Genomic DNA, 27,495 nt, shown 5'->3' on the forward strand with positions numbered 1-27,495 from the left:
TCTGTATAAAGTTTGCACAAAACGAGCTGTTCTTTGTATACTAACTAAATTGCCTAAGTCTTTGATACCCCACTCACCATAGGGCAGGGCAAAAGGGGAGTTTTACACTGAGTATTCAGGGCTCCTTCCATCCCATATCCCAGTTTGCAGAATCTAGGGGAAAACAATCAGTCAGTGGCCAGGCTGACACAGTTGGTGGCCCTGCTGGCCTAGCTGGGAATTATGCAGTAATTTGTTTAGTGCTCATGGAGCTGCTTATTCCAAAATTCTAATTGCTGTTGTTTTGAAAACAAGTATTAACAGTCCTTGTCTGTTAGTTTATAATATACATAACACTGGAAGACAGCATACACACAGTTTCAGACAAGATGGTTCAGTATTTCATGTTTACTCAGTTTTAAGTTTTGAAAGTTTAAAAATTATACAGTTATAAACAAGCATTTTTGCCATTCAGCTTTGTCAAAAGAAATTAACATAAGAAGTAGGCACATCTTTGTTGAAGATCGGGACTTCTTATCTTACAATGGTAATCAACTGGTACAATAAATTTCCAAGTTTGTATTAAACACTTATATCAAGACAAACATGAAAGTTGTTTTTTTTTTAAATATTGCACCACCAAGATTAATTTTTACGCATTACCTAGTGAGCTATATTGCACATGGACAATCAGGTTCATCCATGTTTTTGAAAAAATTACAATACAAAAGCAAGGTAATTCATCGTACTCCAACAGGAGTAAGCTTGGGGAAACAGTAACATACTTGACCAATTCCTGTATTTGCATAAGCTGCCTCTTTACAACCCTGGCAGCCGACTTAGTGAAGTTTTGTTTCACAGCCTATTAGCAGATACTAGTGCGATGCTAAGAAAAGGTCTGCAAGATCGATAGGAACATGTGAAGAAAGCAGTTTCAACAGCAAGATATACAAAGCATAGGAAAGTCACACAACAGACAACCGTTCTGGGTTCAACTAGGTTGTCAGTCCCCCTTTCTCCCTCCCCCACCCCCTATAAAAATCTCAGTTCAATCAGAAAACTTTTGGCCATCAAAACTGATTTATCATACCAATAAAATTTACTTTATTTAAAACTACACATACAGTACACTTCTGCCAGAAACCTACTTTAACCTCCAGATACCAAGACAAAGGAAAAACCATGGTTGTCTTAACGCACAAGAGGGCCAAACTGTATATAAAAATTAAAAGCTATTTGCACCTTGACACCTTGCATTTGTGGTCAGCATTACAAGGAGCAGATACCATTTACAAATATTTAGTTTAACATATGCAAGAGTGATCCCAAACCAATTCCAGATGAGGAATTACTACAATTAAAAAAACCTGTGCGTTTGTTATATTTGTACAAGTGCAATATTTAACAATTTCTGAATAAAAGGGTAACAAAAATTAACACACTGATCTATTCAGTACATCAGAACCGATTCTTACAAGACTAAAAACAGGACATAAAAGTAGGATTTGCAGCTGGTCCCTCATGTTGACATCTCAGTCTCAGGAGCTTAAACCCAAAGCTTTATCTAAGGAAAATCTTCCACATTGAGATCAGTAATACAACCTTGCATTACAGGGACCATGTGTGACACTTGAGGATAAGGAACTGAAGTTGTAAGTTGTACCTACGTACTAGGCAGACCACGCAATTGCTCAGTTCAGAACATGCTTACAGCAGTTCTGGGGCTTAAAGCAGCTTTATGTCTCTTCGAATTCTGTGCATGTTCGTAACAGACGAAGCCACTTGGCCTGGATTAAACTGTTCTTACATCTGTAGCTAGCAGTTTTCCATGGACAAAATTTCAGTCATTTGCAAGAATCCCCAGCCATTTAAGAGTCCAGGTTTCACTGTTCATAGTAATGCCTTGATTTCCAGTCTCTCCCTGGGAGAGCAACCTTTCAAACTGAATAGGTCATGAAGTTTATTTTGAAGAGAACATTAATTCTTGAATGCAAAACTAAACATTTTATGACATAGTTTACTGTTTATGTCTGTTAGCACTACATGAAAATGGAACTGTGGCTAATTATACAAAATTTACAGGAGACTAAATGTTTTTATGCAAGTAAGTACTAGCTGTGATTTTAACATAAAGGGTTCCATGTTTTTCCTGAAATACTGCAAAAACCATAAATGCAGAAGGATTTATGTATCTGGTAACTGCAATCTACTCTTGAAAACTTTTTTGAATATTAGCACTCAAGTTGTCATGATCAGTTTTCAATGTTCAACTGAAAAGTTGGACTATTTAATTTCACAACTAATTTAAATAGCAAAGTTTGCTGGGAAAACCTAACCTACATATGCAGTTTCAACTGCAAAGTGAATTCTATACACTACATGCTAAGTTAACATGTGATGAACAGCTGTATCAAAGTATTAACATATATTTTTTAAAACCTGACAATTTCAGATTCTGGAATAACATGCAACAGCCCTTAGGCTGTGCTCTTAACTACAGGCACATGTTTCTAAGGAAAAGGATTCTCAGCCTGCAGCAGCAGTGGGGAGCTGCTGTGCTGCTACCACACTAAGGTATATGCACAGGAGCTTGCTGACAGTTCTCCTTCACAGAGCAACATTTTGTTTTAGCCCACAGGGTGCCAAGTCTTCTCAGCACCAGTCTCTCAACACTGCTGTGGATTCAATTGTTCTATTCACAGCCCACAGAATTTCACCCTTAGGGCATTACAGAGCACCTACATTCATTTCCACCTGGTCGGATTTGCACACATTGAATCAAATTTATCAGTTTTGAGTAGTATATTGTAATGCATTCAACTATTCTTTATCATTTACTGTCAAATAAGGGGGAAGAAACACAGCAGTTTTAACACATTACTGTTAGAAGATGTTGCTAGTTCTGACCAACTGAGGCACAACTGTAGGTGGTGACCAACATGTCATACTTAGGTCACTGAAATAAGTGTACATTTACTTAAAATGCATCAGATGTATGTATTACCAGTGAAAAAACCAAGAAGCTCCATCTAACTTTAATATTATATGTAGCCTAATGTGCACTCAATGTAAAATGTTATGAACCCTGCCCCAAGGGCATGAGATTTCCTGTACCTGTATTACGCTATTGGACAGCAGACAATCAGAATTCACTCCAGCTTCAAAATAATATACATTAACTGCCCATAATCATTTCAACCCCTGTGCAAATTGCATTCTGTGGCTAGCTTTTTCAGCGCCTTAGTTAATTTAACTTGATTACAATTGGAAGCATCTGACTATGATTTAGGCATGCTTATTGCTCTAGAAGAAATAAGCCCATCTTCAAAATTATTGTGCAAGTATTTTAATAAGATTTGCACACATCTCAAAAAATTCTATTGTATGACTCCCTGGTCTTGGAGTTAAGTCAGCTGTAGAAGAGTCAAGCGAAGAGCTCACTGATGAGGTAAGGGATGTATCTGCAGATTTTCCTTGCACATCAGCATCTGAATCTTTTTGACAGGATCTATAGTTGCTCACAGAGCCTGATCTCTGGGGAGTTGCAGTCCCAGATTTCACTTCGGTAATTTCATCTGGGGGGGCAAGGGGAGAGAGAAGGAAAATTAGGTATTAGGATCAAATCAGTTATAGGAACAGCAAACATCTCCCCCTTCTCACACTTCTAAATCTTGTTTTTTAAAATCTTAATACATGAACAGCTTCTGCAGACTGTATATATTAGACACAAAATAAAAGCTTATACATGTAGTAACACAGAAGCAAGTGTCCTTAGGCAAATTATTCCTGTACTCTGAACTGTGCTCCAGAACTATTTACATCTAGTTTAGACCAGCACTCACCATATTTTTCATGAACTAATTTCAGTGGCTAATAGTTCAATTTACTTTACTTAAAAACAGGATAGCATCACAAGGTTAAGTTCAGTAACAGTTCAAACACTTTGTATGCTTTTTGCTATCATCTACTTGTTTTCTTTATATTTGGTTATTTATACTTTGCTATTATTTGTATTTTTATTATAATTCATTGATATGTTAATTGCTAGCATCTACATTAATTTATCCTTCACTTTCCTAAGTTTTTCCCCCATAGTATGTTGTACATTTGGGCTGCAGCAGCTTAAGTTTACCTTCAGTACGAGGAGGAAATATGTTCATCTTAGAAGTAATGTTCTGCTGAAGTATCTCTATTCTTACGTTAAATGTTGAACATTAGTTTGATTCTCACCTGGCACCAGGAAAGTTATTTCCAGGAGAGATCAGTGAACACAGGAAAGACTGCCTTTTCACATCAAAGCTACTTTATACTACAGTTAGATAAGAGGAACAGAGAAACAGTTAACCGTGGTGGAGAGAAAGGAAAGTCAGATCAGCTTCTCTGTTGGAAGAGAGATGGCAAATGCACGCCCTTGGGAAGCATTTCCTCAAGAGTTGAAGCCAGGACTGCAGCAGGCTGCCCTCCCCCAGCTGCATGGTTCTAAGCAGTCATCTCTCCTCCCACAGGGATGGCATTTGTCCTGTACTGCAGTAGGTCAGTACAGGAGAGTGATTAGTCAGTCCCCTGTATCAAGTACCACTGTATCAAAGCAAGCACCTGTACTGTTGGAAGGAACAAGGCAAGAACTGCACTGCCAAGTCAGATCAGATGAAACTGTCATGCACAGCTGTAGCCACCCTATGCTGTAATCCAGCCTCATTCCAGTAAATCCTTTTTCCATGCCACATGTTTTCCTAGGCATGTCATCTACACCATTGGCTGTAGGTAATGCTGCTTTAGTCTACTATGTCCATAAACAAGCATTGTGGCCAGTCTCTATCAGCTCCTCCACTCGTTTTCAGGAAGGTATGCAATCGGGATTTGTATGCTCTGTTACTGTCCCTCTATAAAATCTATCTTTCTACAGGTTAGACCAGCTGCTTTCAAGACCTCTGTTATTGCAAGCATACAAGTCCTACTTCAAATTTTGTCTACTACTAGCATTGGTGGGTTGACTCTGCCTGGCAGCTAACACCTCAGCACAGTGGGGAAGAAAACTGGAAGGGCAAAAGTGAGAAAACTTATGGGTAGAAATAAGAATAGTTTAATAAGAGGAAGAAAGAAAAAAGGGGGAAAAAAAAAAGTGACACAAAGGCAACCACTCACCACCTCTCTCCAAAGCAGACTGATGCCCAGTCAGTCTCAAGGCTATCTTCCCCAAACCCCCACCCCCTCAGTTTCTTTGCTAAGCCTAACATTATATGGCATGGAATATCCCTTTGGTCAATCTGTCTCGGCTCTCCAGGTTGTGTCCCCTCTTGCTCATCCCTGGTCTACTCATTGGGTGCAACACAGTAGGGAAAAAGAAAGACTAGATACTATGCAAGTACTGCTCAGCAACAGCCAGAACGCTGTTGTGTTATCGACATTGTTTTAGTCACAGATCCAAAACACGGCACCATACGGGCTGCTATGAAGAAAATTAACTCCATCTCAGCCAGACCCAGTACAGCAATGTACCATCCAAGACAAATTTAAATGCCTAGATGCCAAGCTTTATCTTCAGTAGGAAATACTATTCACATGCTTACTTCAGATCTAAATTAATCTTTAAATCTGGGGGTAAGGCTCCAAATGGAGTTTAGCTTGATCCAAATCTCACCTCTCACAGCCCTGTCCCCTTTAGCACTAGTGGTATTAGTGCTGGTGCAGACACAAAATGGAGCAGTTCAAGAGTTGATACAGCTAAAAGGCTATTAAGGGATGAAGCAGCTAACCATCTGATCACAAGAACACTAGACCAGGAAGGAATAAAGAAAAAAACTAGTATAGATCTCGACTGGCTTAAACTAATAAAGGGAAACACTTATGCCACTTCTAAACAAGTAAATTAAGACATGTTTGCATTTAGAATGATTTCCCATACAACTCCATTAACTTATGTAAATCTTCACATACCATCAATGCTACGGAAGTCCAGTAAGTATGTCCTGCTGTCCACCTGATACAACTGTAGACTCATTTTGGAATATGCACTTGTTACTGGATTCTTCCTTCGAACACGTAGATAGTATGGATTTACAACCTAGTACAAAAACAGATTTGAGTTAGTTACCAGAACTGCTTGAAAAGCACTGCATATTGGTTTTGTCATTTCAAGTCACTGGTATTATCAAGTGATTTCAGGCTAACCTGTTGGAGTTGTGGGGTTTTTTTAAGCCAACAGAAAAACATTCCTACAGCCCCAACAGAAGAGTTAGACATGTTGGCAAGACTTTTTTTCCTGTCAGCATGAATAGCCTCCCCCAAAACCCTTCCTGCACTACAAGCACAAGCAGTCAGCACAGGCACATGAGAGAACAGGAGAACACAGTTTCAGACTTCTAGGCTATGTAACCGCACAGCTCAAACAAAAATTTACTGCTGTAAAGATCCTTTATTCTTTTACCTTCCATTCATAATCCAGTTGTTTAATTGCTCGACAAACTTCAGCCATGATATCATTTGGTCGACTCTGACTCCGTATTCCCAAGTGCCATTTAGCTCTTCTTACACCTTGGTGTTTTGACTTTTGTGGATTCAGCTCATCAAGAGTATGGCGAGGACGTGGTGCTTCAGCTACTAAAAATGGCACTCTTTCAGGATGAGGGCGAGACAGATGGTGATCATCAAGAAAAGAATCCGGTGGGCTTGTAGCCAAGTAGAAGTCTTTGGCCTCATTCATTATTCTTCTATTATCTATAATGAGGTGATAAGCAACCGCTAAAGGGTCCTGATGATTTCGGCTGTATAGACAACTTAACACTTCCTCTTCAGTGCATTCAAACTTCTCACACACTTCTTTTAAGGCTTCATCATCAATCATGGTAGAGCTATATGATGGGTCTTCAGGAAACAAGTATTTCGGAAGGTCCTGCTTAAACCATTCATGTTCCCTAGATTCAAAAACAAAAAAAGTATGGTATATGTACGCAAAGCAAACTTTTTAAATATTAAATTCTTTTAAAAGTGAAAGTATTTTTAGTCTGTACAAAAAGAATCACAGTTGTCAGTTCAAGTCCCCTTCTGTGCAGCACAGACAATAAAACAATAAATACATAAAGGAAAACAATCACTGCCTTCACAAGATTTTGCTAGACATTTTGCAGGACACAAAAAAAAAATCCTCTTTCCTGTAAGTTTTTCAACTACCTGATCTCCAGAAATATCTTTATATAACTCAAGCAGCTTTTTATGTAAATATTTTTTACTGCCACCATGTTAATTTTGAGAATTTTTCAACTGAAATTCTTATACAACCCACCTGAGTTCTACCTCTTTGTTACAGAACATCTCCAAATGTAAGGTCAAAAGTAAGTGAAAAAGAATGGACAGAATGTAAAGAAGATACTTTGTAACAAATGTACCTGGTATTTAGACATATTAAAGATAAAAACTGTCTCCACTAACTAACAATAACAAAGGACAAATTCTAGGAAAATAGAATGGAGTGCCAAAATAGTGTCCTAAGGCTGACCTGCCTCATTATGATGTGAAAACCACACCTCCTAGCTAGAAAACACCCCCAACCCAAATAAGCCCCCTACTCTCTGGGCATGCATAGTGAATTCAGAGAGAACTATATCTTTAAGATGAAGTAAGAAAGGTACTAACCAATAGTTAGTTAAGTAGGTGTAACTAACTTTAACTGTTTTAAATACTTGTCATGATTTCAACTGGGTGTGCATGCTAGGAGAGAAATCCCCCCATGCACCCAATGCTGCAATAAACCAATGTCAGCATTCTAAACTATCCCTTGGTTTGAAGAGTTTTCTTGGTTACAATTTTTGGTAACATCCTTAAGTACACACATAATACATAATAAAATTAAGAACTGTTGATGATGAGTAATTTTTTGGTAGATGTTTGGACATGGATTTTTGAACACTGAAGTCACATGCTTCCCACCCCAAACAAGATGCCTATCATTTTTTCCATTCAGAACACCCCCAGCTGTCTCTTCAAGACTTAAAAGGGTTAAGGGAAGCTACAGAAGGGTTAATATGTACCTCTTCACTACTCTACCCATGGGCTGGTATTCCTTACAGGGAAAAGGAAAGATACAGAAGTAACCAAATACTTACATTGCCCAATCATACAGAAAAAAATAAGATTGTTTTATGTGCCTAGAGTAAGCTGCTTAACTAGCCAAAGGGTATGGCATGACATAAATTTGAAAGTTTTCTAGCCTATAGCATAGAGACTGGCTATCATTTTAAGAGCAGTTATATGGATGTCGTGGTTTCATGGTTTAACCCTGTCCAGCAACTAAGACCCACACAGCCGCTCACTCACTCCCCCCAGTGGGATGTTGGGGAGAATTGGAAGGCTAAAAGTGAGAAAGAAAATTGTGGGTTTCTCCACAGCTGAGACGCAGGCCCACATGGAGGAAGGAAGACTTTGAATTCTCAGAGTTGGCTGGCCAGTCCATCCACAGTTGGTGCCTCCATGTCTGTCCAGCTCGTTAACACCAGGGTGTTGGCACGTGACATCGGTGCACTTTTTGTACAAACTTTTGCCACATGGACCGCGCCCGCTAGATTTTATCCAGGTCTCTGGATATGTGGCTGTCATCCAGGTTGCTACAGATCACCTCCACCACAGCTAATTCCCTCAGATACTGGATGCCTCCCTCAATGTTGGTCATTTGCTTAGGGAATTTGCAAGATCTTCCTTGAAGGGATACCTGTCCTTCATGCTTCACAGGAGTCATCGCCAAAGCCTGAGGACTCCTGCCCCTTTTACAATCCCTTTGTCAATGGCCTTATCCCTAGAAAGGGATCCTAGCTGCTGGGCTTCCTTACCCTTTAAGTCCTCACTATTGGCCCCAATATCCTAGCATTGCAGTAACCAGTTGAGAATTTGCTTGCCTGGTTGAGGGCTGAAATGTTTTCACATACCTTGAGGCTCACTAGGGATAGGGATCAGGTAGATTCTGTCTCATTTATGATTTCAGTCCCTTCCTCCTCCTGTTCTTGTGACTGCTCTGCTGCAGAACAGGCTGCCTCTTCTGATTCTCTCTTCTGCTCCCTCTTGGGAGACACTTCTTCAGCCCTTACTAAACGAGCTGACTTCGGCTTCAGTTGTTTCTTTTTAATTATAGGAGCAACTGATACAGTTGAAGACTGCGTGTCTGGCTTAGCCACATTGTCTGTTGGGGTGTTCTCAGATCCAGAGACCCTCTTTTCCCCTTGAAGGTGCTGAAGGTATTGAGCAGTGTTCGGTAGGTGCAGACCAGGCCCCAGCACAGTGCAGTAAGTTATGCCTCTTGGAAACAGCCAGGGCACCTTTTTTTCAAACATTCTGTTACTTCATCAGGATCCCACACTCATTCAGGAGTGAAGTCCCAGACCATTGGAGGTGACAAGACCTCTAGATACCTGCCCATATTCTCTCATGTGCCTTGCCACCCATAACCACACTGCCATGGGGCCTGTGTGATATTCCTAAATAGCTTGTTAACCTTAGGAAAAAGCCAAAACAATATTCCCAAGAAATACCAGTAGAAGTATTTTGATTACCCAAGGATGTTCAAGATACTGAAGAGTTACTGTAATGATGGAGAAAACATGACAGAAGGTGGTGAAGGTGCTATTCTGTATTTCCTCCACAAAAACACCTCTCAGACAAAGAAGTGTAATTGTTAATTGCCTCCATGAGGTGGTACCCAAAGTACTGTAACAGCTTCAGTACAGAGCCCAAATACTAGATTAAGCTCAAAGCCAGTGTTTTAATAATAAACCTCCCAGTCAAAATATCAATAAGCACTACAAAGCACAGCAAACTGCAAAAGCCAAAGCCAGTCTTTAACATGCACAGCAAAAAAGGGAACACGGCACAGATCAGATAAACTAATACCGAGAACAGATAAATCAATATTGTGACCAGCAACTGTTAACAGATACAGTAATTATAAATTCCATCTAATATGCTCTTGTCAAATCTTGCTATCTCAAACCCTTTGAGCCTCACATTGGGCACCAAAAAGGACAGTTGTGGTTTAACCCCACCCAGCAACTAAGCACCATACAGCTGCTCTTGCTCACTCCTCGTCGCTGTGATGAGGGGCAGAATCAGAGGAGTAAAAGTAAGAAACTTGTGGGTTGAGATAAAAAGTTAAATAATTAGAAAGAAATTTTTAAAGAATTGTAAGGAAAAGAAAAAATAGAACAAAGAGAGAGGAAAATAAAACCCAAGAAAGACAAGCGATGCAAATGAAGACAATTGCTCACCAACAACTGACCCATGCCCAGCGAGTCCCTGAGCAGCAGCCCCCCCTGCCAACCTCCATCCCAGTTTTATTGCTGAGCATGACATCACATGGTATGGAATATCCCTTTGGTCAGTTGGGGACAGCTGTCCCAGCTGTGTCCCCTCCCAAATTTTTGTGCACCTCCAACCTACTCACTGGCAGGGCAGTGTGAGGAACAGAAAAGGCCTTGACACTGTGTTAGCACTGCTCAGCAGTAACTAAAATATCCATATGTTATCAACACAATTTTCAGCACAAATCTAAAACACAGCCCTATACAAGCTACTATGAAAAAATTTAACTCTATCCCAGCCAAAACCAGTACAATGGACCAAGCTCTAGTCAATGTGATCCTGAGAAAGTGCTTCAGCACAAATGTGTTGAGCAAAATACACCTTCATCAGAAGCAACCAGTTAATCTAGAAGTAGCAGCTTTTCCTATACCGCTACAGAGCACAGCCCTAGCTGGATGACTGAACCCAAAGGAGTATTTTGTTACTATTCATTGCAGTAGGCCTCTCCCCTTGCATGCACCACCACACCCCCCCAAAGAATGAAGGTATTCAATTAAACTCAGTTTGCCCATTAAACTGTGAGGTGACATGTCTTATGGCTAATAGGACAGAACTGTTTAGGATTCAAAATCCATCCATGGTCTGTAACCAATATTTTTCAACATCTTTTTCACACCACTTCTCTTCTGGACTTACTTAACATGACTGATAAGTTCCTACCCACTCAAGTTTTAGAATGCTTAGTTCTCACAGTGTTTTTATTTCTGCAAAAAAAGTACTTCCCATTGTAATAAAGTAGCAAGGGATAAACACACCACGTTTTTTGTTCTACTGAAAAAAACATGAACATTGCCAACTTTTATGGTTGAAAGAAGCAGCATTTTCAGTAAGGTAGTATATCAGAGCTCTCTCCTTAGAGCTTCTTACAATGGAAACAGGAAAACCTAACTAAGCTGTTGCGTGAAGTACAGCTCTATCAGCTACTAATTTTTTTTTTTTTAATTCAATGCACTGCACACTTGTCAAAGCAGTCACTTTCTCCAGAATCTCCTCTTGGAATCTGGAGCCCATGATGCCTATCAGTATCAATTTATCAGTATTCGATGCAGTAATTATTACTCATACGCAAATTCATGGCAGGATTTTGAAGCTAAAAAGTGCTATCTCGCATGTGGAATATTCACAGTCTTAACAGATGATTTTTCAGTCTGAAGAAATATGAACAAAATCGATAGTTATCAAAGAGCCATAACTTCATCTCAGACATTTACAGTCCAGAATAGTGGTTCTTAACAGCAAAGACAATTTTTTGCCCAGAGAAGTCAATACAGTGTAGTTTTTACAAACCATTCTGTAGGTCAACAGCTTCACTACAGCAGTCTTAAACATAGAGCTTCTCAGAATTTCTGTATGTAATATAATAATAATTACATTATAATAATTACATGTAATTTGTTTTACTGTGACCTCCAATAGATACTTCATTGGCCACTGGAGATCAGAAACATCAGAGCTAAAGCCAAACCAGCAGAAGTTGAATTTTTCATCTCAGTCTATAGAACATGGGCAAGCTGTATGAATGATTTCTTTGTTCTGCACATTTGCACTGAGATTATCATTCCAGCATCCTGTGATCAGACATCAGTCAGTGTTTTACCTGATGTCTCTGATTGTTGCTCTCTTCATTGGATCCACTTGCAGCATGTGCTTCAAAAGACTAATTACAGCTGGATTCAGGTACTGAGGGGTATAAAAGATACCATCACATATCTTCTTAAAAAGGGTTGGCACGTGATCATCATCAAATGGAAGCGTTCCACATAACAATGCATAGAGAATAACCCCACTGCTCCAAATATCTACTTCTGGACCTGCATATAATCTGGGAAAAAGTTAACTGTTAGTGATTTGTGTTTAATACATTTAAATAGATTTTTTCCTCTACTTTCTTACATTGTATCACAATAATTAAAAGTCTATGAACTTGGGACAACTAATCTGCAAGTACTATACAATTTCAGTTCTATGCCATGCCTCCCTTGAACTTTAGTGTCCTTGCCCTTCAGATAAATAACAGGGGACAAGTATGTAGTTTTCCTCTCTATTGTATAACAATAATCCACATATGCAATTTAAGACAATGGCAAACTGAAAGAAACTTGCACCTACTACTAAGAAAGCCCATGTTATATATGTTATCACTGTTTTAGCAGAATCTGTGCAAAGTCATCTATCCCCCAAATCTGGGAGGCTGAAAAGTTGTCACGTATTCTGTGACTACTGCCTGAATAAAACAGACATTTGGCCTCCAATCAGCAAGAGGCAATATTTGGGTGGCTAGCTGAAAGCAGCAGATTTGACAATCAGAGTCTGAAAAAGGGGAAGTTACCTTCAGACTGAGTATCTACTCTGCAGCAGATATTTCACTGCTACTCAACTTCGCAACAGACTCTGCCTGTAATTCTATCTGTACCTCTGCTTCCAAGATCTGAGGTGTAAGTGGGATTTTTAAATCAATTCAGGCACACTGTACATACTGGATTTGGGGCATTAGACATCACCTCCACCTTACAAGAACTACTCAAAGCTAGTTCATAGAAGCCTTAAATACTCATGAAAAATTATCAAGACAACTAGAAGTTCAGCCCAGTTTTTCAGCATTAAGCTTGTCAACTGAACTAGTTTTGTAGCCTTTAGAATCAAGCAGCAAAACGACTGAAGTACATGCACACATGCATCCAATATAAAAGAAACTACCTTCCTGAAATTACTTCTGGTGCAGCATAGTTAGGGGAACCACAGCTTGTTCTTAAAAATTCTCCATCTGACATCATATTTGATAGACCTGAAAGTTTATAAGAATAACTACTAAAAATTCACACAGCAAAGTAATTTCACACTGCATATACCAGCTAGAACAAATCACTAGTAATTCAAATTAGAAAATTAACAAATTTATCTCAGTAAAGAAGTAACATTGTTTGGAATTACTGAAATTTTTATTTAAGCATGACACATAATCCTCCATTTAGTTTACCAGACATTTGAGTAACATCAATCCATTATTGCATGTAACCTAGAAATATTTAAGAACATACTCATTCCAAGACAAAACCAAGTCCAATTTGGATGACACAGGCATGATAGAGAACAAAGTTGCTCTAAGGGAGGCGGAGCAGCATAGCAAGATAGGATTTTGGTCATTAGCAAGTCTTAAAAACTACATTTGCTTCTAAATGCCGAAGTGGAAGATGCTACCGCAGAATTGCCTAAAATTCTGTAACAGGTTATCTAGAATAAGGGAACTGAGGAGTACACATGACTTCACCACAATTTAAACACCTACACTGCTCAGCTGGTTCCCGAATCACTGCAGTTCAGTAGTTTGATTTTAGACATTCTGTTGGTGATTAAAGTATACTTTAGAACTAGGCCATCTTCATTCACCAGCCCTCAGTATAGTCTAACATCAGCGAAGAACTACCACTTCTAGAACAGCTGTGGAAAGTATCTTCTAGTTTCCCCAGTGAACGCTGCATAATCAAGACTATCATAAGCCAGAGAACTCAAGTCTCCAAGAAGGAATTATGCCCTTTTACAGAGAGGGGGAGATGAAAGAATATGCAGCTTGGCTAGCTTTTGTATTCTAATACACAAACGCTTTTATTAAGCTCTTGCTTAATATATGAGTGCTATAGCTTTGCTGATACTGAAGTTACAGGAAGATATTTTTAGAAGTTACTGTACTTCATTTCTTCACCGCATAAGCCATTTCACCCAAAGCCATCTTCTACACACAAGAAATCAATATGATTCCCAGTGCCCACATACTTGAACACCATACCTTTAAAATATACTTAGAATAGTCAGCATTACCCAGCACCTTTCAGAGACCTCAAAGTGCTTGACAAGGGCAGATATTATCCACTATGTCTACAACAGATATATCATGATGATATAGCAGTATGGATACCTTATTATGCTTATAGGGTGAGGTTTCCCAATTCAGATAGTTCCAAGAACTAGCTGCCGATCTTCTCAGCAGCTGTGTCACAAACAGCTAGCATAAACAATTAAGCTTTCTGATTAGTTAGGCAGGTATATAGCAAAAAAGCACAGGAGTTTGCAAGATTAACTGTTCTTATTTTATCTTTCATGCTTTAATTACATTTTTTTCAATCATCATAGAGTTTTTAAAGTGAATTTAGAGTAGTTTAATAGGAGGATTAGTGTATTTTACTATAGCAATGTGGTTCTTAAACATGATGAACCCCCCTTACACTGTACTTCCAAGAGAGGTAAGGATCTACATTTTACAGAAGGTTAAACAGGCAATAGGAGTGAATTTCGAAGTGGAAAGGTCAGGAACTAAGTCTGTTTAGCCTTTCACAGAAAATACTGTTAAGCAAAACCAAACAAATAAGTTCACAGTTTCACCCAGTCACAGAAAAAAACTGAAAAGAAAGCTTGAGAGGAAAACAAGTTCTACACATGTGCAAGAACATAATTTTGCTTTACATTCATACTCTTCAGGTTCTTGTGTATACTTGAATATCCTCGTCGTGGGACACTATACATTTTATTAAATATTAATTAGTAATATTTAGTAATTAATAGTAATTAACAGGATCTAAATAACACCAGAAATAGCATCAGATATAAAATAGCAATGCTTACCAAAGTCAGCTATCTTGGCATTCATGTGTGCATCAAGCAGCACATTTTCAGGCTTCAGATCTCTATGTACTACCATATGCCTGTGACAGTAATCCACGCCAGAAAGGATTTGCTGGAACAGACGTCTACTTTCCTTCTCATCAAGCTAAGACAGAAAAAGATTTAAAACAATTATGAGACAGTGGAAGATAACTTGTTTTTCATTTATATGAATTAAAGGAAATTTTCTCATGATCTAAAGTTATCATTTATAGTTTTGATACTTTATACAGCAGATTATCAGAACTTGTAGCAGAAATCTTCATAGCTTACATAATTTTGTTTGTACCACAGCTCTAAGATGACTAAAACAAAACATATCCACCAACTCAGAAAGTCACTGAAATGTCTCAATCCCACTTTTGAAATTGGTTAGGCAGATGTTACATACTCAGTAACTAGAAATGTTAGACCCAAACGTTAACTTTGTCTAACTGAAATATCAATAAACTTTGACATCTAAGCACAGTGTAAGATTTAAGTTGACAAAAGCTGCTGACACACAGCACACAAGTGATAAATTTTAGATGCTATTATGCAATTAGCAGCTAGCCCTGAACAGCAGACTTAGCTGGGCATTTCCTACGAACATGCCCTAATCCATGTCAAAGTTTGTTCTAACAACTAACTGAAAGTATCCTGGCTATTTAGGTGGTTTGCCAAAAGTGACTTCAGAGCTTTTACTGAAACTGTTCTACTAGTAGAATAGGTTAACAAGGGCACAATGGTACCTTTCCAATAATGGATTATACTGAAGAAATAGTTTTCAGCTACTCCAGCTGGATACATATCCATCCAGTTTGTACCCAGTAATTGTAAATTAATCAGTATCAATAGAAAGGAAAAGTGCTATGACAAAGTCATACAGAAAAATCTGAAACATGTTAGCATACAACCATTTTTACTTTCAGAACAAGATGTAGTCATAAAGTATGTTTTACTTGCTAACAGCAAAACTAATGGTGAATACATAAAAACAAACCTTCATTTAACAGGTGTGACAGGTACCCCCTGCTCCCAGCCAGTGGTAATGTGGTTAGCATAACTAACACCGTTTTATGAGGCAAGCAGCCATTCCGTGACCGGGCAAGTCACATATTCATGCCCTTTCCCTCATTATCAGGCCCTGAAGGTCTTGTGAACGAAGCAGACAAACCAAACAGATTTCTTCTTCCCCTCCCTACCAGCCTCAAGATTCCTGAGTGCTGGGCTGACTACCACCTTCCTTACCAGGCTTGAAGGTCACAGGCACCTAGCCAGACCAGTGGTGTTGACGACGCTATCACAGAGCAGGGAAGCATAACAGCACACAGAGTACTGTCCATAAAATCAAGCAGTTACAAGTCCTAAGGGGGAACTTGGAGCAGAGCTGCTACTGGACAGTGAGACCCAGGATCCTCCCTGGACAGGGACACCTCCACCATCGTCTGCTTCCTCCCACAACTTGAGATTATGATCATTATATTTATACAGCAAACCATGTATTAAGATTTGACCCAATCTGCAGAGGGTCTAGGTGATTAGAAATCGTAAGTTAAATTGTACTATAAATTCTGTATTATACTACTTGTAAACTGTATTACATTGATTCTGCTCATAGAAATCCTGTGCCACTCCAGACAAATTCTGTGCTACACTAATCATAGTATCCTGTTAAGTAAATAAAGCTTTATTTACATCATTCTGCTAAGGATCCCCAAAAAGAACCTGTCTGTCCCCTCAGTGTCAGGTGGCACAGGAATCTTGCAAAAGCAATAGGAGAATGCAAGTCATTGATTTGTAAAGTTGGACTACTTCTTACCCTTCCATTTTTACAGATATAATCAAACAGTTCTCCTCCTGAAACATACTCCATCACCATGAAAATGTCAGTTGGTGTACTGATGACCTGGTACCTGGTAAGAGAAGGTATCCGTTAGTCTACGCACTCAGTAAAAAATGCCAGTTACATTTAGTTAAAACCAAAGTTGTAGAGAGTCAGATAAAAGTATACTTTAAAATATTTATCAGCCAATTGTAGCTACTGGAATGACAGTACTTTTCAGACACTATTTCCTCTCCTTTCACTATGTTATGCCATCATTGCCAAGACTGGCAGGAAATTTATACTTCCCATCAGGAATATCAGTCTGTACTTTCACAGGACTAAGCTTAGTCCAAATGATTTCTATGAAACTATTTACAGTGCTGCCTTGCACACTGCTTGGTGCAGTGAGGAAGGAATTCAAAGCGACTTTGGTAGTGTCTCAAAAATATACACTTATCAACCTTAACATGCAAAATACCTGGCTTGCCACAAATAAGAAGTGTACTTCAAGGCTAGAAAATAATTGCTTTTAATAAACATGAATATCATCTTCTACAAAGAAACATAAATTTGTCATTAGTATTTAAGCATATCAACACTGGTTATTATATTTTTATCATTCTACTTCAATTAAGTTTGAAAAAAAACTTAGAAGTTTTGAAATAAACTAGTTTATGGCCATACTCCCCATTTAAGAGATTTTGATTTTGTTCAACATATCCTTACCTAGAAGTTGTTTAATTTTTCCCCTTACAGCAGTCAGAAGTGATTGATCTTTAATGGAACAAAAAAAATGAACACTGATAACACTTCAGCCAGAATTCAGATATTATATTGAGAAGACAGGAGGTAGCAACTGGATGGAAACGAATGTTTCAAGGTACTACACTTAAGCATGCAAATATCCCAATTGTAATAAATAATTGAATTCACACGTACACTAGATAACTGCAATGTTCTTCAAAATGCTGATTCCGAAACAAAGGGAGAAACAGATGTGCTTCAGCTAACTGAAACAAGTTATTCTTGAACCACATAGAGAGCAATGAGTTCAGACTATCTAGGTGAATGTATGTGCGCACATATACGTGTGTGTGTCTATTGAAATGTTACACTACAATACTAAGCTGTTAAAATAACCTCAATACCCTTTGAGGCAGTTATGAACATGAGATCTTCAAAAATAGTTTTACCTAAAAACTTATAGTCCAAGATGCTTTACCTTTACCGATTTTTCTCTAATACCTTGGTTGAAAGTACCTCCTGTACTTAAATATCAATAACAGTCTGAAGCCATGGCTAAAACACTACTACAGAGATAGTATTTTAATCCTCTTAACCCAAAAGTTACAGCCGTACTTCTCTATAGTCAGCTCATTTTTCTGGTTATGGAGAAGGTGGTTGTGGAATAGTTACATAACCTTGTTTATGTTACAGGTATCAAACCACACAGCAAAGATGACCAGAATGCAAAAAGAGGCAATTTTATGCAGGAAAACAAGATGCATTCTATTGCTAGAGGTCAAAAACCACAAGAGGAGGTGCTCCAAAGCATCTTAAAGCATGGTATAGAAAGAAAATCTTATTGCAACAGGGTTGCAATTGTATATACTGCTGAAGCCATATATAGAATTTTTCATAAAGCACGACAATGTTCCAAATTAGACATTGTCTAATTTGTAATATGAAACTAGAGAAATCTGTTTATCTTTATTCCAAATATCTTAAGGTGCTACCTAGCAGTTCCCCAACCCAGTTCCTAATAGCACAAGCAGCATAATCCTAAATTACCAGCAAGTCTACCTGCACAACAGTATCAGTTATATCTTAGATGCTATTTACACATATGCTAATAATCCTTCTGCTTTAGAAATGCAGACTAACCAACTGAAAAGTTACGGATCCATCAACTTTTCCATCATCTCCTACATCTCGTCCCTTCTCTCCACATGCAGGAGAAAAAATTCTCCCCATAATTCCCTGAGAAAGAAACTGCCTTCCGAAATGCATTAAGCTGACTTAACAGTTTAGCAACAGCACAAGTACACATTCCACCTCCATATTTCAGTTGGTACACTGACACTTCCTATTTTGTTTTGGTTACGGGTACGTCCTTCGGACTCGTTCATGAACTCTAACTGACAGCACTAGCAATTTTGCAGCCAAATCAGCTGAATAGCCTTCCGAAAACTAACCCACTGAAGAAGTTAGTGAGTTGATCTTACACAATCCAATTCAGCTTCAGTGTAAGAGCTGTTGCCAAATTAAAGGGAGTCTATAGGGATGACATCTGTCAGTGGCAGCAGGGTCTTCAGACAAGACTCTGTCAACAAAAAAACCTAACACCAACACTGTGATTAAGACAGTGAAAGTCATCCACAGTCTGGAGGTGCAGGTTAACTTCACAGGAAATGAAAGTAAAAAAATCAGTGGTATTTATAATTTATTTCCTCAGACCAGACATCAGGGGTCCACTGTGGGACATATTTAATTGTACTCTGAACTCTACTGATGAACTACTGATCAACTAACAGATGTAAATGGGCACACTGTTAATACCAGATTTAGACAAGTGGTAGCAGCCATATTGAATAATTCTGAAATACCAGTCACATTTAAGAACCTACATATCCTTAATTCAGAAAAATCTCGCAGAGTGCCATCTACATTGGAAAACTATAGATCCCTGACCAGTACATCACTAAAAATATATTTTGAGTAAGAAAAACACAATAAACTTACTATAGAAACGCCCTTTACAATCTTGTTCTTAGTAACTCATTTTCGAAGCAGAAAAAAGATCAAATATACCCAGTAAAAGAAAACTGAAGTAGCAGCTAAAAAACAGAAATTGATGCTACCAGAAGTGTCTATCATACCATTACCTTTTATGTATGTGCTGGTTTTGGCTGGGATGGGGTTAACTTTCTTCATAGCAGCTAGTATAGGGCTGTGTTTTGGATTGTATGGGGCTGTGTTTTGGATTTGGGCTGGAAACAATGTTGATAAAGCAGGAATGTTTTAGTTACTGTTGAGCAGGGCTCACACAGCACCAAGGCCTTTTCTGCTCCTCACCCCACCCCACCAGTGAGTGGGCTGGGGGTGCACGGGAAGTTGGGAGGGAACATAGCCGGGACAGCTGACCCCGACTGACCAAAGGGATATTCCATACCATATGACATCATGCTCAGTATATAAAGCTGGGGGAGGAAGAAGGAAGGTGGGGACATTCGGAGTAATGGCGTTTGTCTTCCCGAGCAACCGCTACGCGTGATAGAGCCCTGCTTCCCTGCAGATAGCTGAACACCTGCCTGCCGACGGGAAGTGGTGAATGAATTCCTTCTTTCGCTTTGCTTCTCCGCGCGGTGTTTGTTTGCTCTACTTATTAAACTGTTTTTATCTCAGCCCACGAGTTTTCTCACATTTACTCTTCTGGTTCTCTCCCCCACCCCACCTGGGGGGAGTGAGTGAGCGGCTGTGTGGTGCTTAGTTGCCAGCTGGGACTAAACCACGACAATGTACCTGTCCAAAGAATTTGTAAGCGAAGATCTAATTGAAGCTCTCCGGCCTGGATCAGTTTTGTGAAAACGCATTACAGAGGACACTGAAAATGGTTGCATACTTGGAAGCTGGTTACTTTCCTGACAAAATACTGCTAGTAGTATTGCCCTTTAAACATGTTTCAGGTCAGTGAGAGCAAAAAGAGATTACTGCTTAAACATGTTTGACTATAGCAAGCAAAACTTACAGCTTAATTATATGAGGATGCCTGAAGAGTTTGAGGTTCTGAATCTCCCTGCGGATTTTTCCTACAACATCAAGGCTGCGAATCTTCTGTCGATTCAGGATCTTCACCGCAACTTTATGTCCAGTTAACTCATGTTTGCCAACTGCAAGGAACAAGGAAGTATTTAGTCAGGGTTTTCCATTGCTATGTAAAGACATTAATTTTGACTGTAGCCAAGAAATACAAGACAAGATTTTAGCATTCCACACATCCCCGTTATCCTTGGGGAGGTCGAAAACCAGATGGCATATAATTTCTTCTGCCCTACTGCAATTTCTCCCATAATTCTGTCATTAGAAGACAAATGGGAAACGTAAGAAAAACGTTAAACCTAACCTTCAGGAGTCTTGCAGCATGACTATGTTTTTTCACTATTGCAAACAAACAAAGCATATCCCAAAACACTGCCACCCTTGTTAATCAGGGAGACCATTTTCTCTCCCTGTGTAAGTCACACCAAGCTTCTGGCTCACTTGGTAACCCACTCAGACATGTTCTCCTGTAGCTCTTCTACATTGCAAGGATCACTCTTACTAAAGAAATCACTGCTACCATTCCCTCAACAAGCCTGTTGCAACAGTTACTCTGAATTACCACTAAAAGTGTCTGATCAGTTTACTTGAAAAATAATTATTTATCTGTCCTTGGGGCAGTCTGACCCTATATAAGCTCCACAGTCTGTGCTTTATTATATAAAATAAGTTGCAAAAGCTACAGGAAATGCACAAAATCCAATAGTAAACATGAGAAGCAACACAAACATGCAACTTCATACATTCCTCAGTTTCTTTCCTACTTCTAGGAGAGTTTCATTTTTTCTTTCAACAGAAGAACTCAAAAGTGTAAAATACTTCCTAGACAGTTACCCCTCTTAAAGTCCTTAATTTTGCAGGTGCTATTGGAAGTAGCCACAACAAAGTTGCTAGGAATATTTTTCTACAGCCCAACACTGGGTCACAGATAAACCACAGAAGGTAAATACCTCTTCCACTAGAACACTTCACTATCTGCATTGGTCTCTGCATGCAGTGATTGTAACTACATCACTTTCACTTGCCACCCCCATTCCTACCTTCTGAAGATAAGCCAGATTCCAGGGACATCCTTGTCCACTTGAATGGACACTGCTAACAGACCTGTGCTGAACACATTGCTCACTCACCTGGGTGTCTCTCCTCACTTGAGAATTTAACTAAGCCCCAGGCTTCAAACTTTATTTAAATATACCCATGGGAAGCTGTAACAAACAGCAGTGCTCCACAAAAATCTTTCTGCATTCAGAAGGTAATTTGGATAGAATTAGCAAACACCTATCAATCTGTAAATCTCATTCCCAACACAAGACTTTCCTGCTGCCTGTTGCCTCTATACTGACCTAAAAACCAATGCAAGTGAGAAGAAATTCTTAGCAGAGAAACAGAGATAACGATAAGCATCCAAGTGATTATTCTTACAATAAAAAGAGAGCTACTGTGAAAAGTGAACTGGTTTGTCTAAATTCCTGTAGGGATGTAATTAAGTAGTGGATTACCCAAGACCCTTAACCATCACAATGCAGTGGTGAGATGCATTTTGTAACTGAGAACACAGAAAGGCTCTGACCGCAAGGTGAAAAACCACATTCCTTCATTCAGAGGAGCCATTACCCAAAAATGGCCACAGTAACCAAAACACTGGACAGGCACAATCGCACCACTGAGGAAAGCAGGACAAAGCCCACATCCATCACAAGTTCTAGACAGACCACAAAGCATTGGTAGGTGAGTGCCTAGAACTGTAAAATCATGTCACCTATGAGAATTACTTGCTTTCAACCAGATCTACAATTAAAGCAATCACATCCCCTTTGTTTTCTTCAGTTCAATTGTGATTGAAGTTTTAAAGGAACCCAACAAATTGTATCACCTATGCTCAAACCCTAAGGAGTAACGAATCATTAACATAAAACATTAGAAAAGTAACTATTCCATTTGAATTACAAAGTCTTTGCCTATCAATAATGTGAAGTAAGAAGTGTTTGAAAAAACCTTTAATCAGTAAGTTAAATTTTAAGATCCATTTTCATTAGTAAGAAACAGCTTCTTAGAAACGAACCAAAAATCAGTCAGACGTATGAATTTACATCTACCTTTGCTTTACAAAGTACATTTAAGGAGATTAATTTAGTAAGTAGCATATATATTTGAGCAATTCTACAGCTTAGCACATAAATATTCAATTCTTACACGCACTGTGTTGTAAAGTCTCATTTATCAGCCAATTTGTTTCATTTCTGATTTGTCAGTCTATCTTAGACAAAAACTGGCATTTCGTTAGAACTCAGAAAAACATTAGAAAGTAATTTATTAGCTACAACAATCTATGTTCAATACACAAGGCACATTAGAAAAGAGTTTTTCAAAACACATTTTTCATTCAAAGTAATTAAACAGTAACATTCGCAATTGACTGAAACCAATTCTAGCTGTCACAGCCTTTAAGACTGTACGCCTCAAGCCTTGATTTTATTCATTGACTGGGAGCAAACAAGATTTTCTGCTTCTTCAACTCTGTTTGCCAACTTTGAATAAATTATTGTAATGAAAACATACTGTGGTTTTGTGTAGGTACAAAAAGATTCCAAAGAGCCTGTTCACTTGCTTAAGACTTATCACATTGAATCAGTAATTTTTACTCCCTTTTAATTCAATTTAAGATTATAACAGATGTCGCTTTTTAAGATACAAGTTTCCAGTAACCATCGACTTCATGCAATAAAGCTGTTTTCTTGGATATGGGTCAAGGTATCTCTTATCAGTAAAACAGCAGCCACTAACTGTGTTAACTGACTACTTTTGAATTTGGCATAAAGACAGAACTGAAAGCAAGAGCTCAGATGATAACATCATGTAGAAAAGTAAGCAGCCAGTGTTAACTTTCCAAAAGGTACTTTGCATTATCTACTGACAGAGGTTTTTCCTGTAAAAGGGGAAGGCTCACAAATTAGAAGTAATCAAAACATATTTATGTTAGTCACCCTAATCCTCAACCAGTTACCAGTTCTTCAAAAGAATCACCACAAAAAGAAGTTCACTTTAGAGACCTAATATTTCCCTATATGTCTTTATTCTCCGATAATATCAATTGTCTTCAAGCTTCACTATGTCTATGCATAGCACCAAGATTTCAGAGACGGTGACAGAGTCTCAAAGCAGCAGTGACTTCTTTTAACTGTTGGAGTGCAAGAGCAACAGTCTCTAATCTACGTTCAGCAGGTCTTCAATTGGAAAACAGATTATGAGGCCATCCAGAGTAAATACAACATTCTCATGAAATATGGGTACCAGCCATAAAGTTTGTAGAAAAAAGCTGAACAAGCATACATTGTATTTAATGAAATATTTCTGCAATAGGCCAAAAAGCCAACCCGAGGCTCAGAGGAAAGCAGTCTTTAAAAGTATGAGCTGAACAAATGCTTCCACTAACATAAAAAAAACCCACAAGTTAATGCTGTGCAAAGGCATATTGCTGCACATTAGACAGCAAACTGATCTCCTCTGTCCGTTTCCAGATCTCTTATCATTGCCTTGACCAAGACGACCTATTTACATCAGTTTCGCAGTCTATAGAGACCAGGGTTTTTAACCTAGTTCTACAGACTGGAACAATTATTGTATATTTACAACCTTAAGTAGTATCCCTTATTTTCCCAGTACAAATCACTGGAAGCCTAACTACTCTTCCTTTTATGAAAGCTAACTTTATTTCCAAAAATATCTGGAAATAAAAGTTTACATTTGGTTTCAGCAAGAAGTACCAGCAGTGTGGGGTTTTTTTTCAAAGATAAAAAAGTAAAAAAATTGACAAAAATAGGGATAGAAGTTTTGCACTGAATCCTGGTAACTTTTAAATAAGAATGTGTCTCACATAATTGATTTCGGTTCAGTACTCTCTTCTAACCCAGATCTTTTCACTTCTGTGGCATTTTAGCTTTGCCTAGATACTGGCTAGAAACAGCTGTTACCTCCGTGACTGTTCATCTGAGGCACAGTCAAGTGAACTGAGTCAGTCAGTAGTTAATTCAGGCTAGTACAGCCAGATGAACAGTTAAACTGGGAAAACACCACATCACTTAACAGTTATCTGTGACAGTAAAAGGGTAAGCAGCAAAGTGAATGCATCTGACAGCTACCTTCACAGCAGGAGACCTTTAACAATTACTGAAGGACTGGTTTTCCAGTTCAGTCTTCTCAGGCTGCCACCGCTGTTAAAATTGAAGATCCACTTTCAAGAAGCCATATGCCTGATCCCCTACATCACGTGAGCTCAAGGAAAACCCTAACTGAATTTAAAAAATGAACACATTTGTTACAGTTTTTCACTTTATTGTCAACTGATGAAACCGTATCAGTGTCACCAGAGAAGAAAAATGATGAGGATTACAGGAAAACAATCACAGATCTGGTATTAAATGAAGAAAATGTGTGCTCAGGAGGAAAACTAGTGCATCATAGATGAAATACGTCCTTTATTTAAAGAACAGCTAAAGCAACACAAAACTAACAGAGCACATCATCTAGGGACAAGGAAAAAAAACAAACTTAAAACAGTTTCTATATGTAAACAAAGCATTAGTCCATGAACACTAACACTTGCTTCCAGATCCTAAATAAATTCCCAAGTCACTTAAGTAAGGTATTCAGTATGCAGAATGATGCTGCATTTCACCACAAGGTGATTTCTACCCCATCCTTAAAAAAAAAAAATGTTCATACACGCATGTGTCTACTCTTCACACAATCTACAGTTAACAAAACAGACTAAAAGAACACCTAACGTCAATCAAATAAGGCAGACAGAGGGGTATTATGGAAATAGAGCAATAATAAAATTGGCAACTATTTTTTTTTTCATTTAAGTGTTTCAAGCTAACTATATTTCATTAAATATTAATAGGAGTGACATTCAACAATATATTAAATTTCCAACAGTAGCTCCACAAATTGACCATCTTTCAAGGTTTCAACTTCAGACACGTTTTTGCCAACACAAATAAGAAGAGCAGCAGTAGTGCAACAGAGGTCTCTGAAATTTGAACATTTATGGGTATACCAACCTCAGTTTTGTGCAGTGCCCTGGGGGGAAAAAAAAAATAAACCACATCTTTGACTCCTCTTCTCCCCTCAGCCATGTAGTCCCTCCATGAGGAAAGAGAATCTGATGCCTGTCTTCTGCCTTGTCTTATTTCCTCTCTATTTAAGGAGGTGCTAAACTCCCAAGGAAAGGAATGGTGCTCCAGCTGCCAGTTGGGGGTCAGTGCTCCCTAGTGGCTGGGGGTGGGGGTATCACTTCACAAGCCTGCCTTGAAAAAGGAGACTTGAAGGGCTCTACTCACAAAATCTTTTCCGCTGCTTTCCGAGATATTCTTCAGAGACAAATATACTCCTGTTTTCTATACATAAGTAATTTCTTCAGAATATGCCAACAGTTGAAAGAGCTTGTGCAGAGAACATACAATAAGAACGTCTACACTGAAAAAAGGTATGTCAAAAGTCAGCTAGCACTTGAGATACAACAGGATAAGCTGTGGTTTTTTACTGGTTATAATCATGAGCAATCTATTAGGTTAACGGTAAAAAAACCTTTTTAAGAATACAACCTGGGTATAGTCTAAATCATTTGTGAAAGGATGTTTTCAGTTTGCATACCCCAATATTTGAACAATTCTCACAAGCACAGCAGGAACAGTGAAAGCTAATGCACAGTTCTTCCACTTGTGGTGGATGGCATCAAGGGAGAATTTAATTTCTATTTTATTTCTACCAGGCTTCAAATTTGCAGCGTGGCATCTGCATCCCTACTGGGAAAAGTTTTTAAAGTCTGAGCTGAAAAAAAGCTTTGATAACCACTAGTCAACTAGATTTAGCATAAAGTCCTTCTACATCTGCATCAGCTGTGTTGCCAGTTAATCTAATAATCCCACACTCGTCTTTTTATGCTTACTTCTCTCTTTGCAGAGGAAGAAATCTTGCCTACCTTATACGGACATCAAGTGTTAACACTCGTGCAGCACCATGCAATGCACAGACAGCTCAAGAATTAAGACTCCCTACTTTCATTACATATCCGGTGCTATTTTAAATAAATGCAGCATCAGTAGCTTCCAGCAATTATTTCCGTAAGTACAGAAGAGAAAGCTGTTTCTCCCCCAGCCATTACTTCCCGCTGCGGGACTACAAGTCCCACCCCCGGCAAGTCAGCGCGTACCACTCTTCCCGAGCGGCGTTCCCTGCGCTCCAGGCGCTGTTTCCACAACAGCCCGCTCAGCCCCCAGCCCCCGCGGCTGCGGCCGAGGCTCCCGCTAACGGCCCGTGAAACGCCTTCGGGCGGCTGCCCCAGCCCCTCTCCCGCTCTCTCCCCGCCCCCGTCGGACCGCGCCGCCAGCGCCGCCGCAGCCCGGTGACTCACCCGGGCCGGCGGGAACGGCCGGGCAGCGCCCAGCAGCTCGGGTTTCCCGGCGTCGCCCCCGGCGAAGCTCGGCCCGCCGCAGCACCGGGCGGGAGGCGGAACGGGGCCAAGCCCGGTCTCGGCCGGCACCCCCACGACCCCCGGCCAGGGCTCGGCGGCCGCCCAGCCCCAGGGAACCGGCCCCCGTGAGATGACCGCAGGCGGCAGCGGCAGGAAAGACCCCGCTGCTCAGCCCGACGCGCCCGCCGGCGCGCTGCGTCCCCTCCCCGCAGCGCGGCTGGGCCGTGCCGCTCCGCGGGGCAGGCGGCGGCCCCGCTCCCCGCCGCTCACCCTTGACTTTGCCGAAGGTCCCGACGCCGAGCGTGTCCCCCAGGATGTAGTGCCCGATCTTCACCCGCCCGTGCTCGTGCTTCTGTTTGTCCGCCGCCGCCATCTTGAACCAAGGCCCGAGTCTGCGCATAGTGCGCGCCCGGGC

At 39.6% G+C, this 27,495-nt stretch overlaps 1 protein-coding gene across 1 annotated transcript; it reads right to left on the reverse strand.

The window, feature by feature from the left end:
• Nucleotides 1–339: 339 nt before the first annotated feature.
• Nucleotides 340–27,495, reverse strand: PRKAA1 (protein kinase AMP-activated catalytic subunit alpha 1). Its single transcript, XM_059833259.1, has 9 exons — nucleotides 27,351–27,495; nucleotides 20,535–20,676; nucleotides 16,781–16,874; nucleotides 14,941–15,085; nucleotides 13,021–13,108; nucleotides 11,921–12,145; nucleotides 6,407–6,893; nucleotides 5,917–6,043; nucleotides 340–3,554 (listed from the first exon to the last, which is right to left on the reverse strand). Exons 1-9 carry the CDS (start codon nucleotides 27,478–27,480, stop codon nucleotides 3,310–3,312), a joined length of 1,683 nt encoding a protein of 560 aa, XP_059689242.1. The 5' UTR covers nucleotides 27,481–27,495; the 3' UTR covers nucleotides 340–3,309.

The sequence above is a fragment of the Gavia stellata genome, chromosome Z (assembly GCF_030936135.1).
Source record: "Gavia stellata isolate bGavSte3 chromosome Z, bGavSte3.hap2, whole genome shotgun sequence".
Taxonomy (NCBI): domain Eukaryota; kingdom Metazoa; phylum Chordata; class Aves; order Gaviiformes; family Gaviidae; genus Gavia; species Gavia stellata.